General features: G+C 37.8%; 1 protein-coding gene across 28 annotated transcripts; it reads right to left on the bottom strand.

Annotated features, from left to right (window-relative positions):
• Window positions 1–52: 52 nt before the first annotated feature.
• picalmb (phosphatidylinositol binding clathrin assembly protein b) lies at window positions 53–18,586 on the bottom strand. Of its 28 annotated transcripts, none has more exons than XM_079611179.1 (24): window positions 17,777–18,586; window positions 14,811–14,953; window positions 14,627–14,702; window positions 14,332–14,434; window positions 13,906–13,999; window positions 12,672–12,783; window positions 12,140–12,246; window positions 12,010–12,051; window positions 11,356–11,367; window positions 11,143–11,228; window positions 10,811–10,934; window positions 9,939–10,072; window positions 9,220–9,311; window positions 8,942–9,097; window positions 7,712–7,795; window positions 7,387–7,476; window positions 6,198–6,308; window positions 5,874–5,981; window positions 5,319–5,349; window positions 5,116–5,215; window positions 2,946–3,005; window positions 2,765–2,869; window positions 2,450–2,561; window positions 62–1,448 (listed from the first exon to the last, which is right to left on the bottom strand). In XM_079611179.1, the coding sequence occupies exons 1-23, from the start codon at window positions 17,904–17,906 to the stop codon at window positions 2,469–2,471; spliced, it is 2,193 nt and encodes a 730-aa protein (XP_079467305.1). In that variant the 5' UTR covers window positions 17,907–18,586; the 3' UTR covers window positions 62–1,448; window positions 2,450–2,468. The 28 variants fall into 28 exon arrangements, with proteins under 28 accessions (XP_079467329.1, XP_079467330.1, XP_079467306.1 ...); XM_079611190.1 differs by having other exon boundaries at window positions 5,874–5,978; XM_079611200.1 differs by having other exon boundaries at window positions 9,939–10,066.
• Between the last annotated feature and the right edge of the window lie 2,580 nt (window positions 18,587–21,166).

Below are 21,166 nucleotides of genomic sequence, written 5' to 3'. Positions count from 1 at the left end.
CACTAGGCTGCAATAGCTGAAATAACTAATGCATGCCATGAAACAAATGTTCACAAGATTTGTGGAAGCTGCACTTTATTTGTAAAAGAAAGAGTACACTAATTGTTCTTACATCTTTTAAATACATAAAACAAAACAAAACAAAAAAAGATCCGTGAGGACAACACGTAAATTATTCAGTAAAACTTAGGTCAACTGCGATTTGATTGAATTGCTTTCATATTTCAAACCATCCTTAGCCAACCCCTGGACAAACTGCCTACGTGATATATGTATATATACATAAAAGCACCGATCAACAGTGCTCAAACTGTCTCCCAGTCAGCGATTCTCATATTTTACACTACAAATTTACAGTGATGTCAATAACCCTGTCCGCGACCAATAGCTAGAGGAGCGTCCGGCTCTCGTATCTCAGTATTCCTGGACTTTTAGAGAGCAGGGTGCTTAACTTGACAAGAAGTCTGAAACATGAGGGCAACTCTTAACATTCAGATCAGGGGCAGCCATTTCTAACGGTCCGTGTGAAATGATGGCATGCCATGCATAATGCAGAACACCTCCCTTCCCAAGTGCAACACTTCACAGTCACGGAGGAAGTGCTTTTCTACTCCAACAAATATCTCATTGCAAAACCCCTAAGCACAGTATCGACTAAACAGTATAACAAACCATTCACTAATGATTACCCTCCCAATAGCCTTGGGCTGCAAACATTTCATCCACGGGAAGTTGTTCTAGACATAAAACTTAGAGAATAGTTAGTGCTCTATCATTTAGCTTACAGGTGTATTTTTCACATAATATCTATTTTAAAAGTCTAAACCTTCATTATACAACCCAACACCCATGAGTAAGGTTGAATTATTATTTATATTTTTTTCCCCAATGTACTTCGTAAACTCTCCTTTTTTATTTTTTAGGCATTAATCATAAATAAATACAAACGACACGCAAGAAAGGTCTACTGGTGAATACAGTTCAAAGTAAAACTAAAAGATAAAATGTAAAACAAAGTTACTGTTACTATTTCAGAACACGTACTATATCAGATGCTGAGTTATACTCCGATTTAGGTCGACATTTGCCACAAGACCTCTCATCAGAAGCTCCCGGTCGAAGGGGGAAAAAAACAATCTAACGGGAAAATCAAACTATAGCTTCTCAGAACACAAAATATCAAAGTCTCTCAATGCCCTTACCTACCTTAACAGATTATAAAATGTATGAGGAATCCCTTTATGGGCTGAACAGCAGCATCACTTGACATCTTAAACAAATTACGAAATGATTGCAGTATGCTCCCAGTCTTTCAACACACTTGGTTTACATCTTTGACGTCGAGTATGTTGTGGGATTGGTCCTCTGAAGAGCATCCCGGCACAGAGGACAGAGCTTAATGGTTTGACATCAGGGAGCAACTTCATTTTGTGTTACATAAACTGCATCTGGAATTAGAAACAATTAAACATACAATTAGAAACGTGCTTTAAACAATGGTGTGTTAAGTCAACAAGAAACTGGATGAATGAAACTGGTTATTTGATGGAAAAAAAGTGAATAGTCTCTGTATCACAGGTGGTTGGAAGAGAAAATTAAAAGACCTTGGTGATGTTAACCAAAAAAAGTTGTAGAGGTGTTAGAGGCTTTTCCAGTACTGACTAGTACTGAACAGTGTTGGGGAAAGTTACTTTTTCTATAAAGTAATGTGTTGCGTTACTTTTTCTCACCTGGGCTGGTCTTGCTAATTTGTTGTTGTTGTTTGTTTTTTTTAAAAGAAAAAGCTCTATTTTTTGCAAATGTAAAAGCCCTTTCACATCAAAATTTAAACGGATAAGTCTCAGGGTTAAGAAAATGCAAATTCACGCCTGTCAGCAGAAATGTGATGTTTATTTAAAGTAATTTTTGCTTATTAGTATGGTTGAATTGGATCATCAAAGGTCAGCAGCAAAGACATTGGTTAATAAAGTGAGATTAAATACATAAAATATATATGTATTTTTTAGGTCTACGTCATATTCTGAGTTTGCATTTTACTTTTTATTCATTTTGAGGAATACTGAAACTGTTTTTGTACACGTGAGATGAGAAAATGCTCACATTAGTCTAGAATTACAATAACCATCATGTTTACTCAGCGCACACAACGCCTCAGCATCTTACTTCTGATTTCTCTCAACATGGGGACAAGAGAAGTGTCAGTTAATAAATGGGAAAACCATTTTTGCATTACTTATTTTAAAAAAGTAACTTGGATATTTTGTTGTAAATTTAGAAGTTACTTGAAAAAGTAATCTGATTACATAACACGTTACTTGTAATGTGTAACCCCCAACACTGATACTGAACATGCAATCTACATGTCCGTTCTACATCTAGCAAGAGGCACTAGATGAAACTGAACACGACTGCATGCAAGACCATCGGTGAGCACGAACGCATGCGGTACCTAGACAAAAGACGAAGCTCTACAAGAAATCCTTGAGAGAGAGCTGTGCAAAGGGGTCTTGTCCTGGGGCTCTGAGAGGACTCTGACTGGAAGGGCTAGAGGCAGCGGAGGGCTAATGCAGAGAGAACAACACAGAGAGAGAAAGGAAAGAGCTTGGAGTGACAGGGAAAAGCACACGTGGAGGAGGAGAGGAATGATCGGCAGTTTGGGAAGGAGTTCTCAGTCTCATGGCCCATTAACACACAATGGACCATGATAATGTAGAGTGTTAATAGAAAGCTACATGAACACCGGGAGAGATCGTAGGGATTGTACCTGTGCGCTGGACACTGATCCGAACGGATTGGATGGCCTCATGACAGGCTGTGTGTACATCATTGTGGGCTGGGTCATCATGGTCATGGAGGGCAACTGTGGAGGCTACAAAGATCACAACCATGAGGAATACATTTTCGACAACCTCAATTCAGGTAGCTGGTTTCACAGAAGTACTAACCATGCCATATCCCATCATTCCTGTAGGTGTTGTCGCAGGGAAAGCCATGATAGATGGTGGCTATAAAACAGAGTAGGACTAATGAGAACGAGTTCATGCGATTCATTTCATTACGTTCGTTCTGTTCCAAAACCTTAAGATACCTTGTTTTAGTCAAATCCTAGAATGCACTTCAGTGAACTCAGTTAATAAATGGAGGGCAAGGTAAGAAACATTTTGGTTATGATTTAACAATTATTTTAATACTGAGAAGCAATGATTAAAATGGTTCAATTAGATTAGATAGAATCTAGATTGATCACTTAAAGGCTGGGATACACTACAGGACTTTTGCACAGATATTTGCCCTGTTTTGCAGTCTGGATGAAATTTTGTTCAGTCAAGGGTTGACATATTTCACAGAAAATTGCATAGTGTGTAATGGGCACAGACTCTTATTTTTGATCTTCAGACAATGATTTCATCTAGTCAGCAGATTTCAAACATGGCCGATATTTTGAGCCAATTTTAGAGCATGTATTGCTTGAGTCTCCTAGCAATAAGGTGCAAAATATTTGTTCGTAAAGCGCAAGTCTGGTGTAATCCTTAGTTGTTTACTGTATGATGCCCAGTTTTCTCTGTAAACATTTACAAAGTCAGCAAGTGTGTGATGCCTAGTTCAAATTTTAAGTTGTGTAATGTATTCCAGTCTTTGGTAACTCTCGCCAAAATCGATCCTAGGCTCTTTTTGTTAATCTACCCAAGTCAATCATTCGTGTAAAAGCATAATTAGAATGGAAACTCCACTTTTAAGTTTGACCGTATTTTCGGTCAAAATGCCTTATGAATGGGAGTGAATGGGGCACTACAATGAGAGCATCAAAATCGCTATTTTTAAAACACTAAGAAGGTTCGAAACAACATGAAACTGTGCTTGAAGTATCACCAGGGGCTCTACACATGAACTGACATACACTGACAAAACCTTTCTTTTTAGCAAACTTTGTGTACACAAACAATGTTGTCAATGCTCGAGTTAATGTGTAGGGCCCCTGGTAATACTTCGAGCACAGTTTCATGTTGTTTCGAGTAGGGGTGCACCGAAATTTCGGTCGCCGAAAATGGCATTATCGGTTTCGGGCCGAAATAAAAAAGCCAGCCGAAAATGTCAACCGAAAATGAATGTCAACCGCACCCCTCCCATCCGCGCACAAGCGCTTGGGTTTCACTCACCGTCGAGCGGTTATCACTCGTCACCCACCCCTCCCCTCCGTGCTCAAGCAGGTTTCACTCACGGTCGAGCAGTTTGCACGCGTCTGCAAAGATTGAGCATGTCAGCGGTATGGAAGTATTTTAAAGTTTCAGATGAGGACAACCAGCGCCGCCGCTTCCACCACGCGCATCATGCGCTGTGCATAGGGCACCAAGAGCTGAGAGGGCACCAAAAAATTGCGTAATGAAAAATCAATAATTATAATGCCGATATTATTTCAGTATAGAAATACAGACATCCCAAGTCTCCCGGAAGTTCCACAAGTTCCGGGAGTCTCCCGCATATTGATAGCGGCTCACTGATGCCCGCGAATTAGTTAAAATCTCCGGAATCCAGAGCGAGCGCGCCCGCGAGACAGAGACTGTGCTCCAAACCGTGTAGCGCGTGCCGTGCACGGCAGAGAGGGAGAGAGAGCAAGAGACCGCGTGTGCCTCATGAAGTGCATGTAATATAAAATATAAATAATATATAAAATATTTTAGGTTTTGTTATGTAACTGTTAGTGGTTTATGTAATTATTCTATTGGTTTGTGATTTTTCCTTTTTCAAGTTTTTAAAAGAAGCCATTTTCGGTATCGGTTTCGGCCCAGAATTTTCATTTCGGTGCATCACTAGTTTCGAGCCTTCTTAGTGTTTTAAAAATAGCGATTTTGATGCTCTCATTGTAGTGCCACATTCACTCCCATTCAAAAGGCATTTTTACCGAAAACGAAAATACTGTCAAACTTAAAAGTGGAGTTTCCATTCTAATTATGCTTTTACACGAATGTTTGACTCTGGTAGATAAACCAAAAGAGCCTAGGTTCAATTTTGCCGAGAGTTACCCTTTAAGAGTTTAAGTAGCTGCCTATTTAGGCAGTAGGCAGCTCACTAGATTTTGGAACAGAGACATTTTATTAATATAAAGTACAGCTGTACCATAGAGACAGGGTTCCATGTAGTAGATGGAGCATTCTTGGGTTGCCAGTGCATTCCACCAGTTAATTTTTTCTCTCCTGGTTGGTTCCAGTGGATATCACTGTGAAAACAGTTGGCTAATGTTAACACCAAACCAGAATATGAAAATGTATTATAACTGCCAGAAAGGCTATAATGAGCATCAGAAAGGACAACATTCTTACTTTTTAGTGGTACCATTTCCAATACCAAGATCTGTAAGTGAGATATGTATTTCACAAAGGTTTTAAAGGGGTACACTTAAAATTTGAACAGAATCAAGAACAAAAAATAAAGGGCCATTCACACTGAACATATTTCCATTGTCTTTATGTAAAACACACTAGATGGACGTCTTTGACCACTGCGCTCGCATCTTTTGCAGCGTCTCACAAATAACAAGGCATTCTAAAGAAAGAATCAGTAGGATATTGTGCGTTGTGGACACTAATATAGTTATCTTTATAGTTATTGTTCTTGGTGTGAACATGCCTTTAGACCTTGTGTTTTTTTAGGGCTGTGCAATGATTAATAGCATCCAAAATAAAAGTTTGTGTTTACATAATATATCTGTGTATAATTATTTTGTATATAAAAAATACACACACATGCATGTATATATTTTAATGTAAAATGCATTCTGTGTGAATGGACCCTAACAATTTACTATATCTTGATTTTAGCATAATTTCCTAACAACACTAGATATGCAAATTATAATCTAAATAATTTACACTTACTTCCAACAAGGTTGGCCAAGGAAGAATCCAGGTCGTCTGACACCAGTTTATCTGGGAGCTGATTGGAGGACTGATTTAAACCGGTCACGGTGGGTTTCAAAATTCCTGCTGTGGACATTTACAAGTGAGAAAGGCGAGTATATTTGTATAGCATATTTAATACACAGTGGCGATTATAAAATTCTTTACATAGGCATAAGAAATTAAATACGATACATTTTTTTAATACTGTAAGTTTAGAAACGACTGATTACATTTAAAGAATTGTACAAGTTGATCTACTTTTTGAAGAATTTTTTTGAAGTAAAATGTCAAATGCCTTACCATCTGTATCCAGGCTATTGGACGAGGCAGCTTTAGTACCAAAAACGGACTCAAAATCAACACGCAGCTCGCCTGAGCTCTGTGGAGGAGGGATTTGTGGAGCTCCGTATCCTTCAAAAGGCACAAAAATCCATTTAAGCCCTCTTACAACATACACAATATAGATTAGGACACCATTTGAAGAATGGCCAGTATCAAAATTACTCAATTCAAGTGCTGCCAATAAGTGGACTAGTATCTGTCACACTTCAGAGTTAGTGAAGGGTCAACTACAGACATGCACAAGACATCCTGCAAAAGTACAAGAACCACTACTTGCTCACAAGAACAGTGTTAGGGTGCTTTCACACTGGCAATTTAATCCGAAACGGGGCACGGTTCGCTTGAAAAATTGGTAATGCAAAGTTAAGCAACCTGCACATGCGTTTTAGCTGATGACGATGTATTTAGTTAAATAAAACACATGTAAGGGATGATAATGTTGATGATTTACCTTAGATACGAGAGAGAGTGAGCGTACAGTGTATTCGCGCATAGCGAGTGCAATCAGCGCGACACATGAATGACTCAAAAGAGTCTGTTTGCAAGCAGCTCTCATGCAATGCACATACAGTAAACCCAAGTGTCATTTACTCAGCTGTTCATATTAGCACCAAATTAATAAAAAACTATATTGACCCACGTTGTTATCTATCATGCGCCGTGCACCTTTGTGATGATGTAAGATGAACGCAAATGCACCAGGGTTCGATAGAATCAAGTTGAGTGTGAAACCAGACCAATGCCGCTCGGACCTCAACAAATGTTCCCAGTGTGAAAGCCCCCTTAAAGGGGTAGTTCACCAAAAATTCTAAATTGTGTCATCATTTACTCAACGGGTATGCCTTCCGTAGATCATAAAAGGTGAATTTTTCTGGCCGTTCTTTTTCATATAATGACAATTTAATAGAATAGGGGTTGTCAAACTCCGAAAAGCACCATAAAAAGCATCATGTGGGTGAGTAAATGATGAAAGAATTGTCATTTTTAGGTCTTTACTAGGCCTTTAAGGATGGTGATAGATTATGTTAGATTAGACAGCATTATAGACGAAAGAAAACATATTTCACAAAGGGAGTGGAGAGTGGGGAGGGGGGTGGGGGGGATGTGCAACGACACACAAGGCAACCTCCAGCCACAGGCTCCCTACCTCTGAATAGGCCTGCTACAGTGGAGGGCTCAGACTGGAAGGGAGAGGGGTTTGGGAGATGCTGGACCATAGACGGTTGACCAAACGAGTCTGACAGGCAGGCGGGGAGAAACAACACAGCAAGCATTACAGACATAAAGACATTATAGAGTCAAATTGGATTAGTAAAGCGTTTTTAAATAGAAATATTAAGACAAAGCCATGTGCAGAAGCCAAACATCATCCAGCAGGGATGATCACAGGATAGTCCCTGTACACTGCTTCAGTGCCCCTATGTTTCCTGACAGAGGGGAAACATAGGTGGGATGGTTTGCCATCATGGTACCTGAGATTAAGTGCTCTATCCGAACAGTGCGTTTGTAATTGGTTGATACAGATGAACTTGAATCAATAAAGGGATTGTACTGATCTATGGTAAAAAAGGAAAAACAATCATTCACTTGTAGCTAAAGCAAAAGTAGACTTAGCTAAAAACTGGAATGAAGTATGATTTTCTAACAAACTAACAAAAAAAGTAACGTCTATTTTTATGAATAATATATATTCTGATTAGGGCTGTCAGATGATTCAAATATTTAATTGCAATTATTGTCCTTATGACAGGGTTCCACTCATGGGTGATATTTCACTAGTTGACCTTCAACAAATATTAAATTTAACCATAGAAAGACAAAAATAAAGTGCATTAAATATTTAATTTTTAATATTAAAGAAATCACATGCGTTAATGCATCACCTTTGATAGCCATAATTTTATATATACTACCATTCAAAAGTCTGGCTTCAGGTTTTTTTCTTTCTTGTAAATAAATTAGAACTTTTATTCAGCAAGGATATGTTAAATTGATCAAAAGTTACAGTGAAGACATTTTTTTTTATTCAATTTTAGAATATGCTGTTCTTTTGAACTTTCTATTCATCAATTAATCCTTAAACAAACTCACAAACATTAAGCAGCTCAGCTCAGCAAACATTGAAAATAATAATAATGTGTTGCTAGTTCACCAAATCAGCATATTAGACTGATTTCTGAAAGATCATGTGACCTTGTTGAGAATAAGAGACTTTTTTTCAAAAATCTTACTGACCCCAAACTTTTGAATAGTAGTGTATGTAACCTGTTTCTTTAAAGTTAGATGTTGGAATTTGGCCAAAGTAATCTATTCAGTATGTAGTCTACATCTTGCTTTTAACATGCTTTTTTTTCTGGGTCTCACACTACCTAGCCACTTTAATTTCAGCTATCGAGATAAAAACCTGTAATTAATGAAACAGCCCTATTTGAACAGAGCCAAAACAAAGCTCTGTGTCTACAAACATGTTTTTAAATGTGATCTATAGTACTGCCACCTAACCTCTATTTAGTCTCCAATTACAGACTGCATTCTTACTCCGACGTCGAGTTCAACTGGACCGAACTTAATCAGAGGATTCCTAATTTGACACAACAGGATACTGTGCATGCGAAACGAGGTACTTTCAGCGACCAAAAAACTCAAACTAATAAAACACTTTGGATGGGTGGGTTGGAAGAAAGAAACTAAGGTATGTTTACCACCAAAAATCTCATGACCTGACGTCCTAGAGGAGAAACTAACACCATCTGATGATGACATAACGGGTAGATGAGCACCATCAACAACAAGTTTGGTTAGGAAAGGGTTTAGGTTTGGAATGGAGTCATCTACAGCTTCAGAAGAAGAGAAAGGATCTGAGCAGGCAAAAGGAGAGAGAAAGAGTCGAATAGAAGGACATTAGGATGAGACTCAAGTTAACAGAGAAGACTACAGCATGCTGAATCTCTGACACGCAGTCACATGCAAAGGATCTCACCTCCCCATGCCGTGGCCACAGAGGGTCCAGGCTGCATGCCCGCCTGAAAGTTAGCCTGCATGTTGAAGAGGTCGCTCTCCATCTTCAGGGCACTGAGTAACAGAAAACAAAAACGCCAATTTAACCAAGAGAGGTTCAGGCAGATGAATTAAGGGTACGTTTACACGACAACAATGTGCTAAAAACGGAAACGTTTTTCATTCGCGTTTTTGAAACGCCTCGCGTACAGACGACAATGTTGTCTAAACGATACCCGTTTACACGGATCTGCGAAAAAAAAATAATAATAATTAAACACTGCTGGTTTATGCATGCCAGGCCAGTAGTGGGCGATGTCACTTTGTAAAGAAACTACGTGCCTGTGCACATACGCATTATTCTACAGTGCCAAAGACTGATCTCGTAATACACATACGATATCACCGTTTTCACAATTTTGTGATTTTGTAGTATACACAGAGAAAATAACGGTATTATTTTCAAGAAAATCGCACTTTGAAACCCATTTTTTAAGTTTGCGTTTTCATGCCCCCAAATCGACCAAGTCATGTAAATTATGTCATGTAAACACCACCTAAGATACATGCGTTCGTGCTGAAATTCGGCACACAAATTTGCTGCAACCGTTTAGTGAATTTGGCGACAAACGAGCACAAACCATGCTTGTTTTTAAATCTCAAGCCATACAGAAAAATATCTAGAGAATCACACTGGCTAACCCATTGGAGCAGCTGGGAGTGGAGAACAGGTCTATGGCAGGAGCTGTGCTGATGCATGCTGCTGTGGTGGAGACTGGAGAAGTGTCTGTCGTAGCAAACGAAGGCCTCTTGGAGAGCTCCTTCAGCCTCTGTTCCTGATTACAAAGAGCACAAGCCAAGAAACCTTTTAGACAGGAAGGAGCCATCTGATTGGCATGTAGAATGACCAACCAACCACTTTTCATTCATTAGTGTGATGCTCAGGGGTGGATAAATTTGAAATCTGTGATAACAAGTTTATAATTGTTAAAACAATTATCTGAATCCTTTTTTTGGTATTAATGCAAAACATCCTCATCCTCCATTGACAGCTACGCAACTATCACTGACGCTTAAAAAAGTTTATAAATAGACCGTAAAACTAATCCATATGAATTGAGTGGTTTAGTCCAAATCGCTTTATATGATAAACAGACTGAATTTAGGCTTTTATTCATATATAAACATTCAGCAACTCACACACCAGTTGTGGTAAACAGAAGCTCAAGCATTTCATTTTTGGTGAACTATCCCTTTAAATAAATAAAATGTTGTGGTCATACTTTGTCCCTTATAAGTACAAAGATGTATGCTGAAACTGTCCAAAATGCTGTATTAACAGTTTTTTACTGTTAAAAAAATAAATGTAGACAGTCATTTGCATTTTTAGAAAATACATCAACTATTAGCCATAGATTTACTGTAAATTCACACACACACACAAAATTACGTGAGTTGCACATCTAACTAGAAAACAGCAATCTATAATAAACAGAACACACACGAAGAAAAAATACTGGAAATCCTTTTCCCTGGTGGGTGAAATTATTTTTGAAAGGGGTCCTGTTATGTACCTTTAGTGCTTTCAATCGCGCCTGCTCCTCCTCCAGAGCTGCCTGCTTTTCCCTTTCATCCACTTTGGTGAAAGACATGCCAGTGTTGGCCAGAGATGACACAGCATTGGAGAGTGTGCTTGCCCTACAAAAGTCGGGGAGAGATAAATTGAGCTTCTGCGAGTATGAGAGAAAAAAAACACAATTGGAGTATATCAAACTACTGCATTTGTCAAGCACGCCGCTCTTATAGGTATAAATCGATCAAGAGATTCAAGACCCATCAACACAATGCATCTGTTAGCACTTATTCATTTGTATTCAGCTCTGAGCGTGACACATGAATAGCCCACCTGCTGGCGGCGGTGGAGTCCTTCACCTTCTTCCCTTCTAATGAAGCCAAGTGTTGCTCCAGGGCATCCAAAAGACTGCTGGGGGCCTGAGGGAATGCACTAACATTTACTCAAGAATAACCACCAAAGAATAGACTAAATAGCTTGACATTTATAGGCAATAAGAATTAAAAGGTGCAGAGGAGTGCAGAAAAGAGTGAGAAAAGTACTTACACATACTGTAAACTGAAGATGGACAGAAGGTGGAAAGATAAAGGGAAATACAGAATATAAAGGTGGTCTTGGTCAGACATATAATGCATGAGTTTTAAAGCAGCTATCTGCCCTTATATATGGCTATGATGGCATTTGCACTAGATATATAATCTCTATTCATTCATGACTTAGTCCTGAATGTTACTGTATATAACAACCCGTTCTCACTCCCAAGGCGTCAACAACTGTTGCTTGGGCAAAAGCCCTGCATGTCACAATGTAGATGCCAATAGTGAATAAACATTACTATCATCATTATGCTGGCTGAAATATGCCCATGCTGTAAATTATACTGTATATAATTGAGTGAGAACCCGTTGCATATATACTTATAATAGAATCATGACTCCCACAGTTATCTCTATAATTACTCAAATCTCCACTGAGCCCATAACACCTTTATTTGCTGTAGACAGGGAAAAGTTAAGACAGAAAAGGTAAGAAATCTTTAGTGACATGCGCATCCTAATGAGCCGCATGCTTCTTTTAAGTCGGAAATGCATTTGTGCAAGGTAAAATAAAAAAAGCAAAACAGCTTCAGAAAATACTCAGGATCGTTAATAATGCAGAAAGAGTGCAGGTGTTAAAGTCAGAATAAAAGTGCGGTCTTACCTGAGACAGGTCAGGTATGTCCCCACGGTCTATTCCCACCTGCTGTGAGGCGAGCAGAACAAATATGTTACATAAGTAACGCTCTTTTAATGAAGTACCTTGCCTCCAGAACAACACACGAGAATCTCACCTCTGCCACTTTGAGGAACTCTGAGATCCTGGTCATTCGGGTAAGGAATTTCTTGTATATGTCCAAACCCTCTTTACACTGTACTTTTTTCATATCAAAGTACTTTTCTGTGAAAGGAAGACAAAGCAGCACTCATTACCAATCAGCACTATGCCGTTATTTGCATTTGTAGAAATTAAAATAGATCACACGGGTTATGTCACTTTTTTTCATATCAATTTAATCTGCAACTAGGATGAAAAAATTGCTACTGAATTTGACTTTATTTTTTTAAGACAGGGGGAAGTACATGAAAAGGGAAGATATGCAATCAGGGCATGATGCAGGCTGAATCTGAACCTGCGTAACTGTAAGTACAACTTCTTGTGAGCATGTGCATTACTGCACCACAAATTTTTGTGAGATTTTAAGAGATTAAACATTCAAATCTTTAATGTACATCTTGCGTTAAAGAGTAAAATGAGTGTATTTATACAATACATGCATGGTTTAATTATTTAGCATTGAGAAGAGAGCATCACGAAGGACCTACCCAATAAGTTTATTATCCCTTCATTGTAAGCTGCAAAAAGTCGGATGGAGTCTTTGAAAAGAAGCATGAAGGCTGCATTAATAACCCCATTGGTAAGTTCATTGGCATTGACCTGGGCAAACAGAAACATTTATTTTCATAAACATATGCCACACAAATGCTTTGCTGCTACAAAGAAAATATTAATTGCATATATTCAGACATACCGTTTTTACTGGTAATTACCGTTAAGTGTTCGTGTGTGATCAGGACCTTTTCAAAAATACCGGTAAATTGGTTCTGGCAAATTACCCATTTGAGAATTTGTAATATTACCAGTAAATTACTGGTGTGATGCTGTGTGTGAACAAACAAGGTACAAGGTCAGAACGTGCTGATTTGGGTCAATCATAAAGCTCTGTTGGAGCCGTTTACGTTAAGTTCCGTGACTTTTAACTGTTTTTGTATGGGTGCGTCTCAATCAGATTCCTAGTTCAGTAGTAGTCAGGGCATTGGTCAGGGAGTCAACCATTTTAAAGGCTGTCTCAATCCCAAAATCCTTCCAGTGCACTGAAACGTTCGCTCCCTAAAAAGTCCCACAAGCCACAATTAAAAACCAGGGAGCATCGATGCTCACTATGTTCCCTTAACAGAGGTTCTGAAGCGCGAAGCAAATCACGTCATCAATAGAGTCATCAGTATCCCATGTGTAGAGAGCCTTACTGTCCCTACCAGTGCTTGAATTCGTGAACACAACATACGGATTCACGACTTTGGAAGCTAGGGAGCTGATTGAGACAGACCCTATGTAAACATGCGCTCGACGGACGTCTGACCGTCTCGTGCTCAAGTCTCTGCTTTCTTTTCCATTCATCAGTGCTGCGGCTCAGCAGTTATTGCGTACTATAGTAACTGCAATACTATAGTTACTATTATGTGCCTTGTGTTTTTAAAAGCAAAAACTGTGTTCTGTGTGATCATGTGAAATAAAGTGCTGATCTATTCATCCAGATCGATGAAGAAAACAGCTCTCAGCGTTTAAAGGTAATTTCCAATGATTGACATCACAGAGTCTGATGTGCGAATGGTTTCTTACTGGTAAAAAGACAGAACGCCGTTGCTTTTGTGAACAGCACATGTGTGTATTTAAGTCGTTCTGGTAATTTTACGGTAATTTACCGGGATTGCTGTGTGAAAAGGACTATAAGCAAAAAAGAATGTAGATCAGCTGTCAGCTTTCTGCATTCTAACTTACATTGAAGTCAAGAAGGGCATCCATCTGGTTCTGTATAATAGGGATGGTTTTAAGGAGCTTCTCTGTGTTCATGGTTCTCATCACTCCGTCCACCCTTAAGGAGAAGATTTTAAAATATAGGTCAAATGACATTGGGGGATCAGTGCATGGAGGTTTAGTGGATGATCCAGTGCAATGACTTCAAGCATTTAATGCAAGTGCTTCAAAACTAGTGCTGCTGCACAAATCCCCTTAAATGATTTAGAACAAAAAAATACAGCTAAGGCTGAAAAAATCATTGTATCGAGTGAACAATTTAATGGTCAAATGAATCACTGTTGGAGTTACATAATGCACTTAATGCAAAAGTCAGCACACTAAAGAAAGCAGGAACTGGAAACTACCTTCAAAGGTGTATTATAAAATGTATAAAAAAAAATGTCCTACCCACGCTTTACTTTGGTGAAGTCAAATGCCACCTGTCGATACGATACGGCCTTCTCATTCAGATATCGACTATACCTCCGAATGAATGTTGACATATCGTAACCTAGGGAGACACAGACAAAGGTGATTGTTAAGAAATAAATTATTTTAGAAAGAATAAATTAATATGTTATAAATATTATCAAACTAATTCAATTTGTTTAATTTTTGGAATGTTTATTACAAGTCAAATAGTGCATCAAAGAATGAAGCCTCTGTAGAGTGTGAAATAAACGTGTATAGTTCAATACTGTACCTTGTAGGCCACTTTTGTCCAGGAAATTACTGAGGTTGAATAATGTGTTCCTTGAGGCCAAGTACTGAATAAATCGCTGGAACCAAAGTGATAAATTAAAAGATGTTTAATGCATGCAATTATTTGCAGATCTTAACTAGTAGATTGATTAAAAAAAGCAGACAGATCTCCCACAGTCACGCACCTCGTTCCCATATACCATGAGGTGGTGTGTTGTGATTAGGGACTTAAAGACCACCACCCAACTGGTGTTGGTGGTTCTCTCGAACAAAGAGTCTGCCAGCTGAGGAATGTTCACATTCATCTCATTGGTACAGTGTATCAGGTCTACAACAGAAACAGAGGTTTCCATTAACTAATGACATTAATAACTGGGTGGACAGGCAAGAATCCAGTCAACGAAACAGGCTGCAATGTTAGAGAGCTTAAAATGTAATAAATAAAAGGATTAATGCATTTATAACATAAAACAGAACAATAATAATCTGTGGAGAGAGTCCACATAAACAAGCATTACGCAGGAACTGTGCAGGAATTCCACAGCCCACTATTAACTGTGCTGGTGGACTTTCTTGATGAAATGTTTATGCACTTCTGCAAATATACTTTAGGGGAATTCAATTTTTGTGGTGTAGTATTCACATAGAAGGTGATGTAGTGCAGTTTCTGATGGACTTCTTCTTTCTGAATGAATGAGGTTGACTTCAATCGTGTGGTTGGTTGGCCTCCCCAGCACTGCCAACTTTGATTCACTCCTACTCCTGAGAAACAAAGCCCTCACCACAAAAGATATCAACTAAAATGTTTAGAATCAGATAATTTAATCTGTTCTATAGCTATAGGCCTATTTGGCGAAAGAAGTTCATCTTTGGTTGGTGGAAAGGACCATATTAAGTAACCATAAATTATGTGATATATATTGTAACTTGAAGGGATAGTTCACCCACCCCATATTCCACAGAAGAAAGAAAATCATGCGGTTTTTACATTATTTTGGTGGGGTAACCCCAACCCAACCTCACCAAAATAATGTAAAAACCGCAGGACTTTCTTTCTTCCGTGGAACATATAACACATTTTGAGAAAATGTCATAGAATGGATGTTTTGTCCATACAAATAGAAGTCAGTGGGCAACAAAACAGTTATCAACATTCTTCAAAACTGTTATTTTAGTATCGCTGAGATACTATTATAGTTTTCATTCATATTTTGAATGATTTTTTGTTTGATTTTCTCTTTTCATTTTAATTACAATTATAGTCATTTTGTTGTGTTTTTGTCATTTTTATCAGTTATATATAGGTTTTTATTCATACTCCAGTTATTTTAGTTAATCAAATGAAACTAAATACAAGTTAGAAATGTTGCCTTAGCTTTAAGGTTTTTAATATTTTATTTCAGCTAAAGATTGTTTTATTTCAAGTAACAAACGGTTTTATATGGTTTTTGTCAACTATAATATCTCTGCTTCAAAATATCTTATTTTCTGTTCCAAAAAAGTAATAGTCACACAGGTTTGCAATGACATGAGGGTGAGTAAATCATGACAGAATTTACATTTTCCCTTCCAGCTTTAAAAATGTTCAGTTTACCTGCATTCAAATAGACCGTTGATTAAAATTACAGGGGCATCTTTAGTTATCATAAAGTCTCAGATGATGACAGAAAAAAGAGAGAAGATTTTACAAAAATTATTCTGCAAAAAAAGGACATGAAATTCAGTTCCCTCACTATACTAAAAGGGTCAAAGTTAGTGGGTTGAAAGGTGCGGATGGGTCCAGCAGGCAGACAATTTTATTTTCCTTTTTTTATTTTTTTATCCTAACAACGGTCCTTCAAACATGTCATAGCTTGTCTTAAACTCTTTAAGAACATAATGAAAGAATAGTCAGGCCTGGCTGAGACAGACGTAAATAGAGATCTATTCTGAAGCACAGACTTACTAGACTGGCACTTGACCAGCAGTTCTTAAAGGGTTAGTTCACCCAAAAATTCTAATTGTGTCATTAATGCCTAATTATTCACCCTCAGGTCGTTCCAAACCCGGAAGACTTTCGTTCATCTCTTAACACAAATTAAGATATTTTTGATTAAATCTGAGAGCCTCCATTGACAGCTACGCAAACGCAACTACTACTGTGACGCTTCAAAACGTTCATAAAGAGATCGCAAAACAAATCCATTATGAATAGAGCAGTTTGGTCCAAAATTTCTGAAGAGACAAGATCGCTTTATATGATGAACAGATTTAATTTAGGCTTGTATTCACATTTAAACATTCATCAACGCACACATAAGTTATTAAACAATCCTCAAGCATGTTCGCTTGATGTGTGAGAACCAAAGAGGTTCATTCTTGCAAATCAAGCTGGTTTGGTTTAGCTTCTGTTTATCTTCAGTTTTACAAATTATTAACTTTTTAATAAACTTTTTAAAGCGTCAAAGTGGTAGTTGCGTAGCTGTCAACCTAGGGACAGATTTCATCAAAAAGTTCTTAAATTTGCATTTCAAAGATGAACAACATCTTGCGGGTTTGACATGGGGGTGAGTATTTAATGACAGAATAAAATTTTTTAGTGAACTATCCATTTACTGACAGCATTTGTGGGTTTGTAACCAAATGGACATGAGAATCAAATCCAAATGACTTCTAACATAAAACCCCTTTCTTACAATAACATGTGCACAACATGTTTTTCATGCAATAAAAACAACAGCACTGATTTATTTCTCCCCAATGAGCATTATAGGGAATTAACATTTAACCAGCATCATCCAGTATGGCAATGCTAAGGAGGTCTACATGAGGTCCTAAACTATATTAAGAGCATTTAAAACATTTATTAATATCATTATGGAATCAAACTTAATGGAAATGCACTTATTCTTGCTTACATACAAATAGCAATAATGCACATATACACAGTCCTGCTTCAATACAGCTGAAAGTGATTCAATGTCAGTTTGTCATAAATGGCCTGTGTATTTCTAATATTATTGTCAGGAGTCTGTCTAAGCACATTAGCTTAGCACAGCCTGGGCCTGCCCATTGTACAATAGCCTAAAATCGTAGATATAACAATCAAAGTACCAGCTGTACACACGTTCATCCTCGCAATTTTATATTAAACACAGCTGCTGATACTTACAATCCAAGTGTTTCTTTTTAGGGCCCATTATTTCGTGCGTTGTTGCCTTGCAGACAGTTTTGGAAACGGCTGATCCAGTAACGCTATGCTGAGCAGCAGTTATCCTGTCTGTAATGCTCTGCCCAGACATTTTCAAAGCTTTCCAGCGATCAAGAATCCAATAATATGTATGATGAATATTGAAATTCAAACTGCTACTAAAATAGTGTTCACAGTTCCCGGTCGACCTCCTGCCGTACGATACTAGTATACAGGGGAGACAAAGATTGGTCGGACAAGAGGAGGCAGATGGGAAGCCTTGCACACAGTTATCCGCTGCGCGAGACGATGATGAATCCAGAAATGATGTTAGCGAATATCTCGCGCGGAATTCTTACATTGTTACGGGTTTCAATCGCGCGCTGTAAAAGCTCGTGACTCATCTCTCATGTCTCGGACACTAATCCCGCCGTTCAACCGCCGCCTGTCTTATTCGTGTAAGCCCGCAGGATTGAAGAGCAGCGAAGGCAAATGGCGGGCCTGTGCTGTTCCATGAGAGCTGGAGGAATATAGGACACTGACCGCTGATGCTGCTGATCCAGGATCAGGCTGAACACCTTCATTACAAAGGCACTTGGAATAAAGGGACAATCAACAATATATTCGTATCTTTTTCCACTTGGTGAAAGTTTAAAGTTTGATATTAGTTCAATTTATATTTTAATATCTTAACATAAAAAACGAATATATATGTATTATAAACCTCAGTAATTACTAAATGCCTATAGGTATATTATATGCAGTAATTAAATGCAACAGGTCTGTTCCTGATTTTTCAAGTGTCGGGTCCTTTGCACAATTCCTTATTAACATGTTTGCTTTTTTCAGGCTGAAACGTGACATTTTGTTGAAGGCAGTCCTTTCAGGTGTGGTCCGAAAGTCGAATATAGGGTGTTAAACGTGTGTGGGTGGGTGTGTCATTTTATATAAATTTTTGCTTCTTCCATTTTCTCGCAAAATGCAAAATCACTTACAGTGGGTCACTCAACACCAAATTAAAAAATATTCTTAATTTATTGAAAAATCGATAGGCATTGATGTAACTCATAGCAGGTGAAATATTAAAATAGGATCTATATATGTGTGTGTGTATATGCAAACATGTATGTCAAGAGTCGAGTCAAGTCAAGAGGCATTTATTTGTCATTTGTCAATTAACACTGGGGAAAACTGGGGATTTAAATGCTTGTGACAAGGCTCAGACATATAGGCTATACAGTAGGCTAATATTAACATGACCAAATACACACATTTAGTAGATATATACATACTATAATATATGTACGGTATAAAACATATTTTAGTAAGGTATGTGTGTGTAGGCCTATATATATATATATATATATATATATATATATATACACACACACACACACACTTACTGGCCACTTTATCGGGTAGGCCTACACCTGTTCAACTGCTTGTTAACACAAACATCTGACATGTAATAGCAACTCAATGCACTCAATGTAGACATGCTCAAGACGATCTGCTGAAGTTCAAACTGAGCATCTAAATGGAGAAGAAAGGTATGGCGATTTACGTGACTTTGAAAGTGGCATATATGGTTGTTGGTGCCAGTCGGGCTGGTCTGTTTATTTTTAGAAACTGCTGATCGGCTGTGATTTTCACGCACAACCATCTCTAGGGTTTACAGAGAATGATCGGAAAAAGAGAAAATATATTGAGCAGCAGTTCTGTGGTGGAAATGCCTTGATGATGCCAGAGGTCAGAGGACAATGGCCACACTGACCTCTGATCATGACTCACAGAAAACTGAGTCTACAATTTACACAGTCCCACCAAAATTGGACAATAACATTGAAAAAAACGTTACCTGGTCTGATGAGTCTCATTCAGATGGTAGGGTCAGAATTTGGTGTATACTAAATTTTTTGGAACATGACAAAAGTTCAACTTCACTGTACTCAAATGGCCTCCACAGATGTGGAAATGGAGATTCACATAATGGATGCTCAGCTGACAAATCTGCAGCAACTGTGTTATGATGTTATTATGGATCAAAATCTCTGAGGAATGTTTCCAGCACCTTCGTGAATCTATGGCACAAAGAATTAAGGAAGTTCTGAAGGCAAAAGAGGGCTGGGTATTCAGATGTTCCAATTCGATTCGATTTCGATTCGCAAGCTCTCGATTCGATTTCGATTCGCAAGCTCTCGATTCGATTTCGATTCGCAAGCTCTCGATTCGATTTCGATTCTTGATTCGACTCAATGAATATAGATTTAATACAAATCCTATATTTATAAAAAAAGAACAGTGAACATAAGTTTACAAGTGGTTAATTAAAGAAATTAAGAGCCACAAACCTGTATATTAAACTCTTTCTACTTTGTTTTATATATATAGCCTATTATACGATTAATGTCCTCATGACCTTGCGTTAGTGTGTGACTTTAGTGGTGGTGAGAGATAATGTAATGTTATAAAAATTTGACAAAATGTAGAGGAAAAATTAAAGTGAAATAGAATATTGAAAATGTAGTGATCATTATTTTAATTTGTTCATTTTCTGTAATAGGCTACTTCAATATGAACTTTGATTAACTAAATTAGTTAAACACCTGAATCGATTATTGCAATTTTTAATCTTCTAAATAATAATGTTGTTCAGTACTTAATAATAATTAAAAAAAAAAGATGGGCTTGCATGTTTGGGCTATGTTACCAGCGGTATGCCTGTAAAAGCAATCAGTTAAAAGGATAGTTCATCAGACAGGAAATTATCTCACGCTCAAGTTGTTCCAAACCTGCATGAATTTCTTTCTTCTGCTTAACACAAAAGAAGATATTTTGAAGAATGTTTGTAACCAAACAGTTGATGGACCCCATTGACTTCCATAGTATTTTCCCAATTTCCCAGATTTGGAACAACTTGAGGGTGAGTAAATGATGACAGAATTTTAGGTGAACTAAGCCCTCACAGCTATGCGCCACTTGATCTGAACACTAGAGGGCGCTGTCGAAGCATTATGCCGATGGCACCGGAGATGCGCCTGTGATGCTATCATTTTCTCTCCCTTTTATGTGAGAGATAAAACATAGGCCTATTTATGTTAAATGTATAATTAGTTTAAAACATCGCAATCTATTAAATGTTGTTTTAAATGACTAAACCAATGAGTTTTAATCATATAGCCCAGGGAACAACAAAACAGTTCTTAATTTCTTTCCTTATGAGCAATGAGCAGCTGATGAGAAGACCTAATGACTTAAATTGAAATAATTTAATTTCATAAATTTACATTTCATTTAAATAAAATCACATTCCGTTTTCTCTTTCATTTATGAAAGTGTTTAGCAGCTACACTCATGCTTTTCCCCTCTTAA

This window comes from Phoxinus phoxinus, assembly GCF_949152265.1.
Source record: "Phoxinus phoxinus genome assembly, chromosome: 4".
Taxonomy (NCBI): domain Eukaryota; kingdom Metazoa; phylum Chordata; class Actinopteri; order Cypriniformes; family Leuciscidae; genus Phoxinus; species Phoxinus phoxinus.
This window is presented reverse-complemented; position numbering and strand designations above follow the sequence as displayed.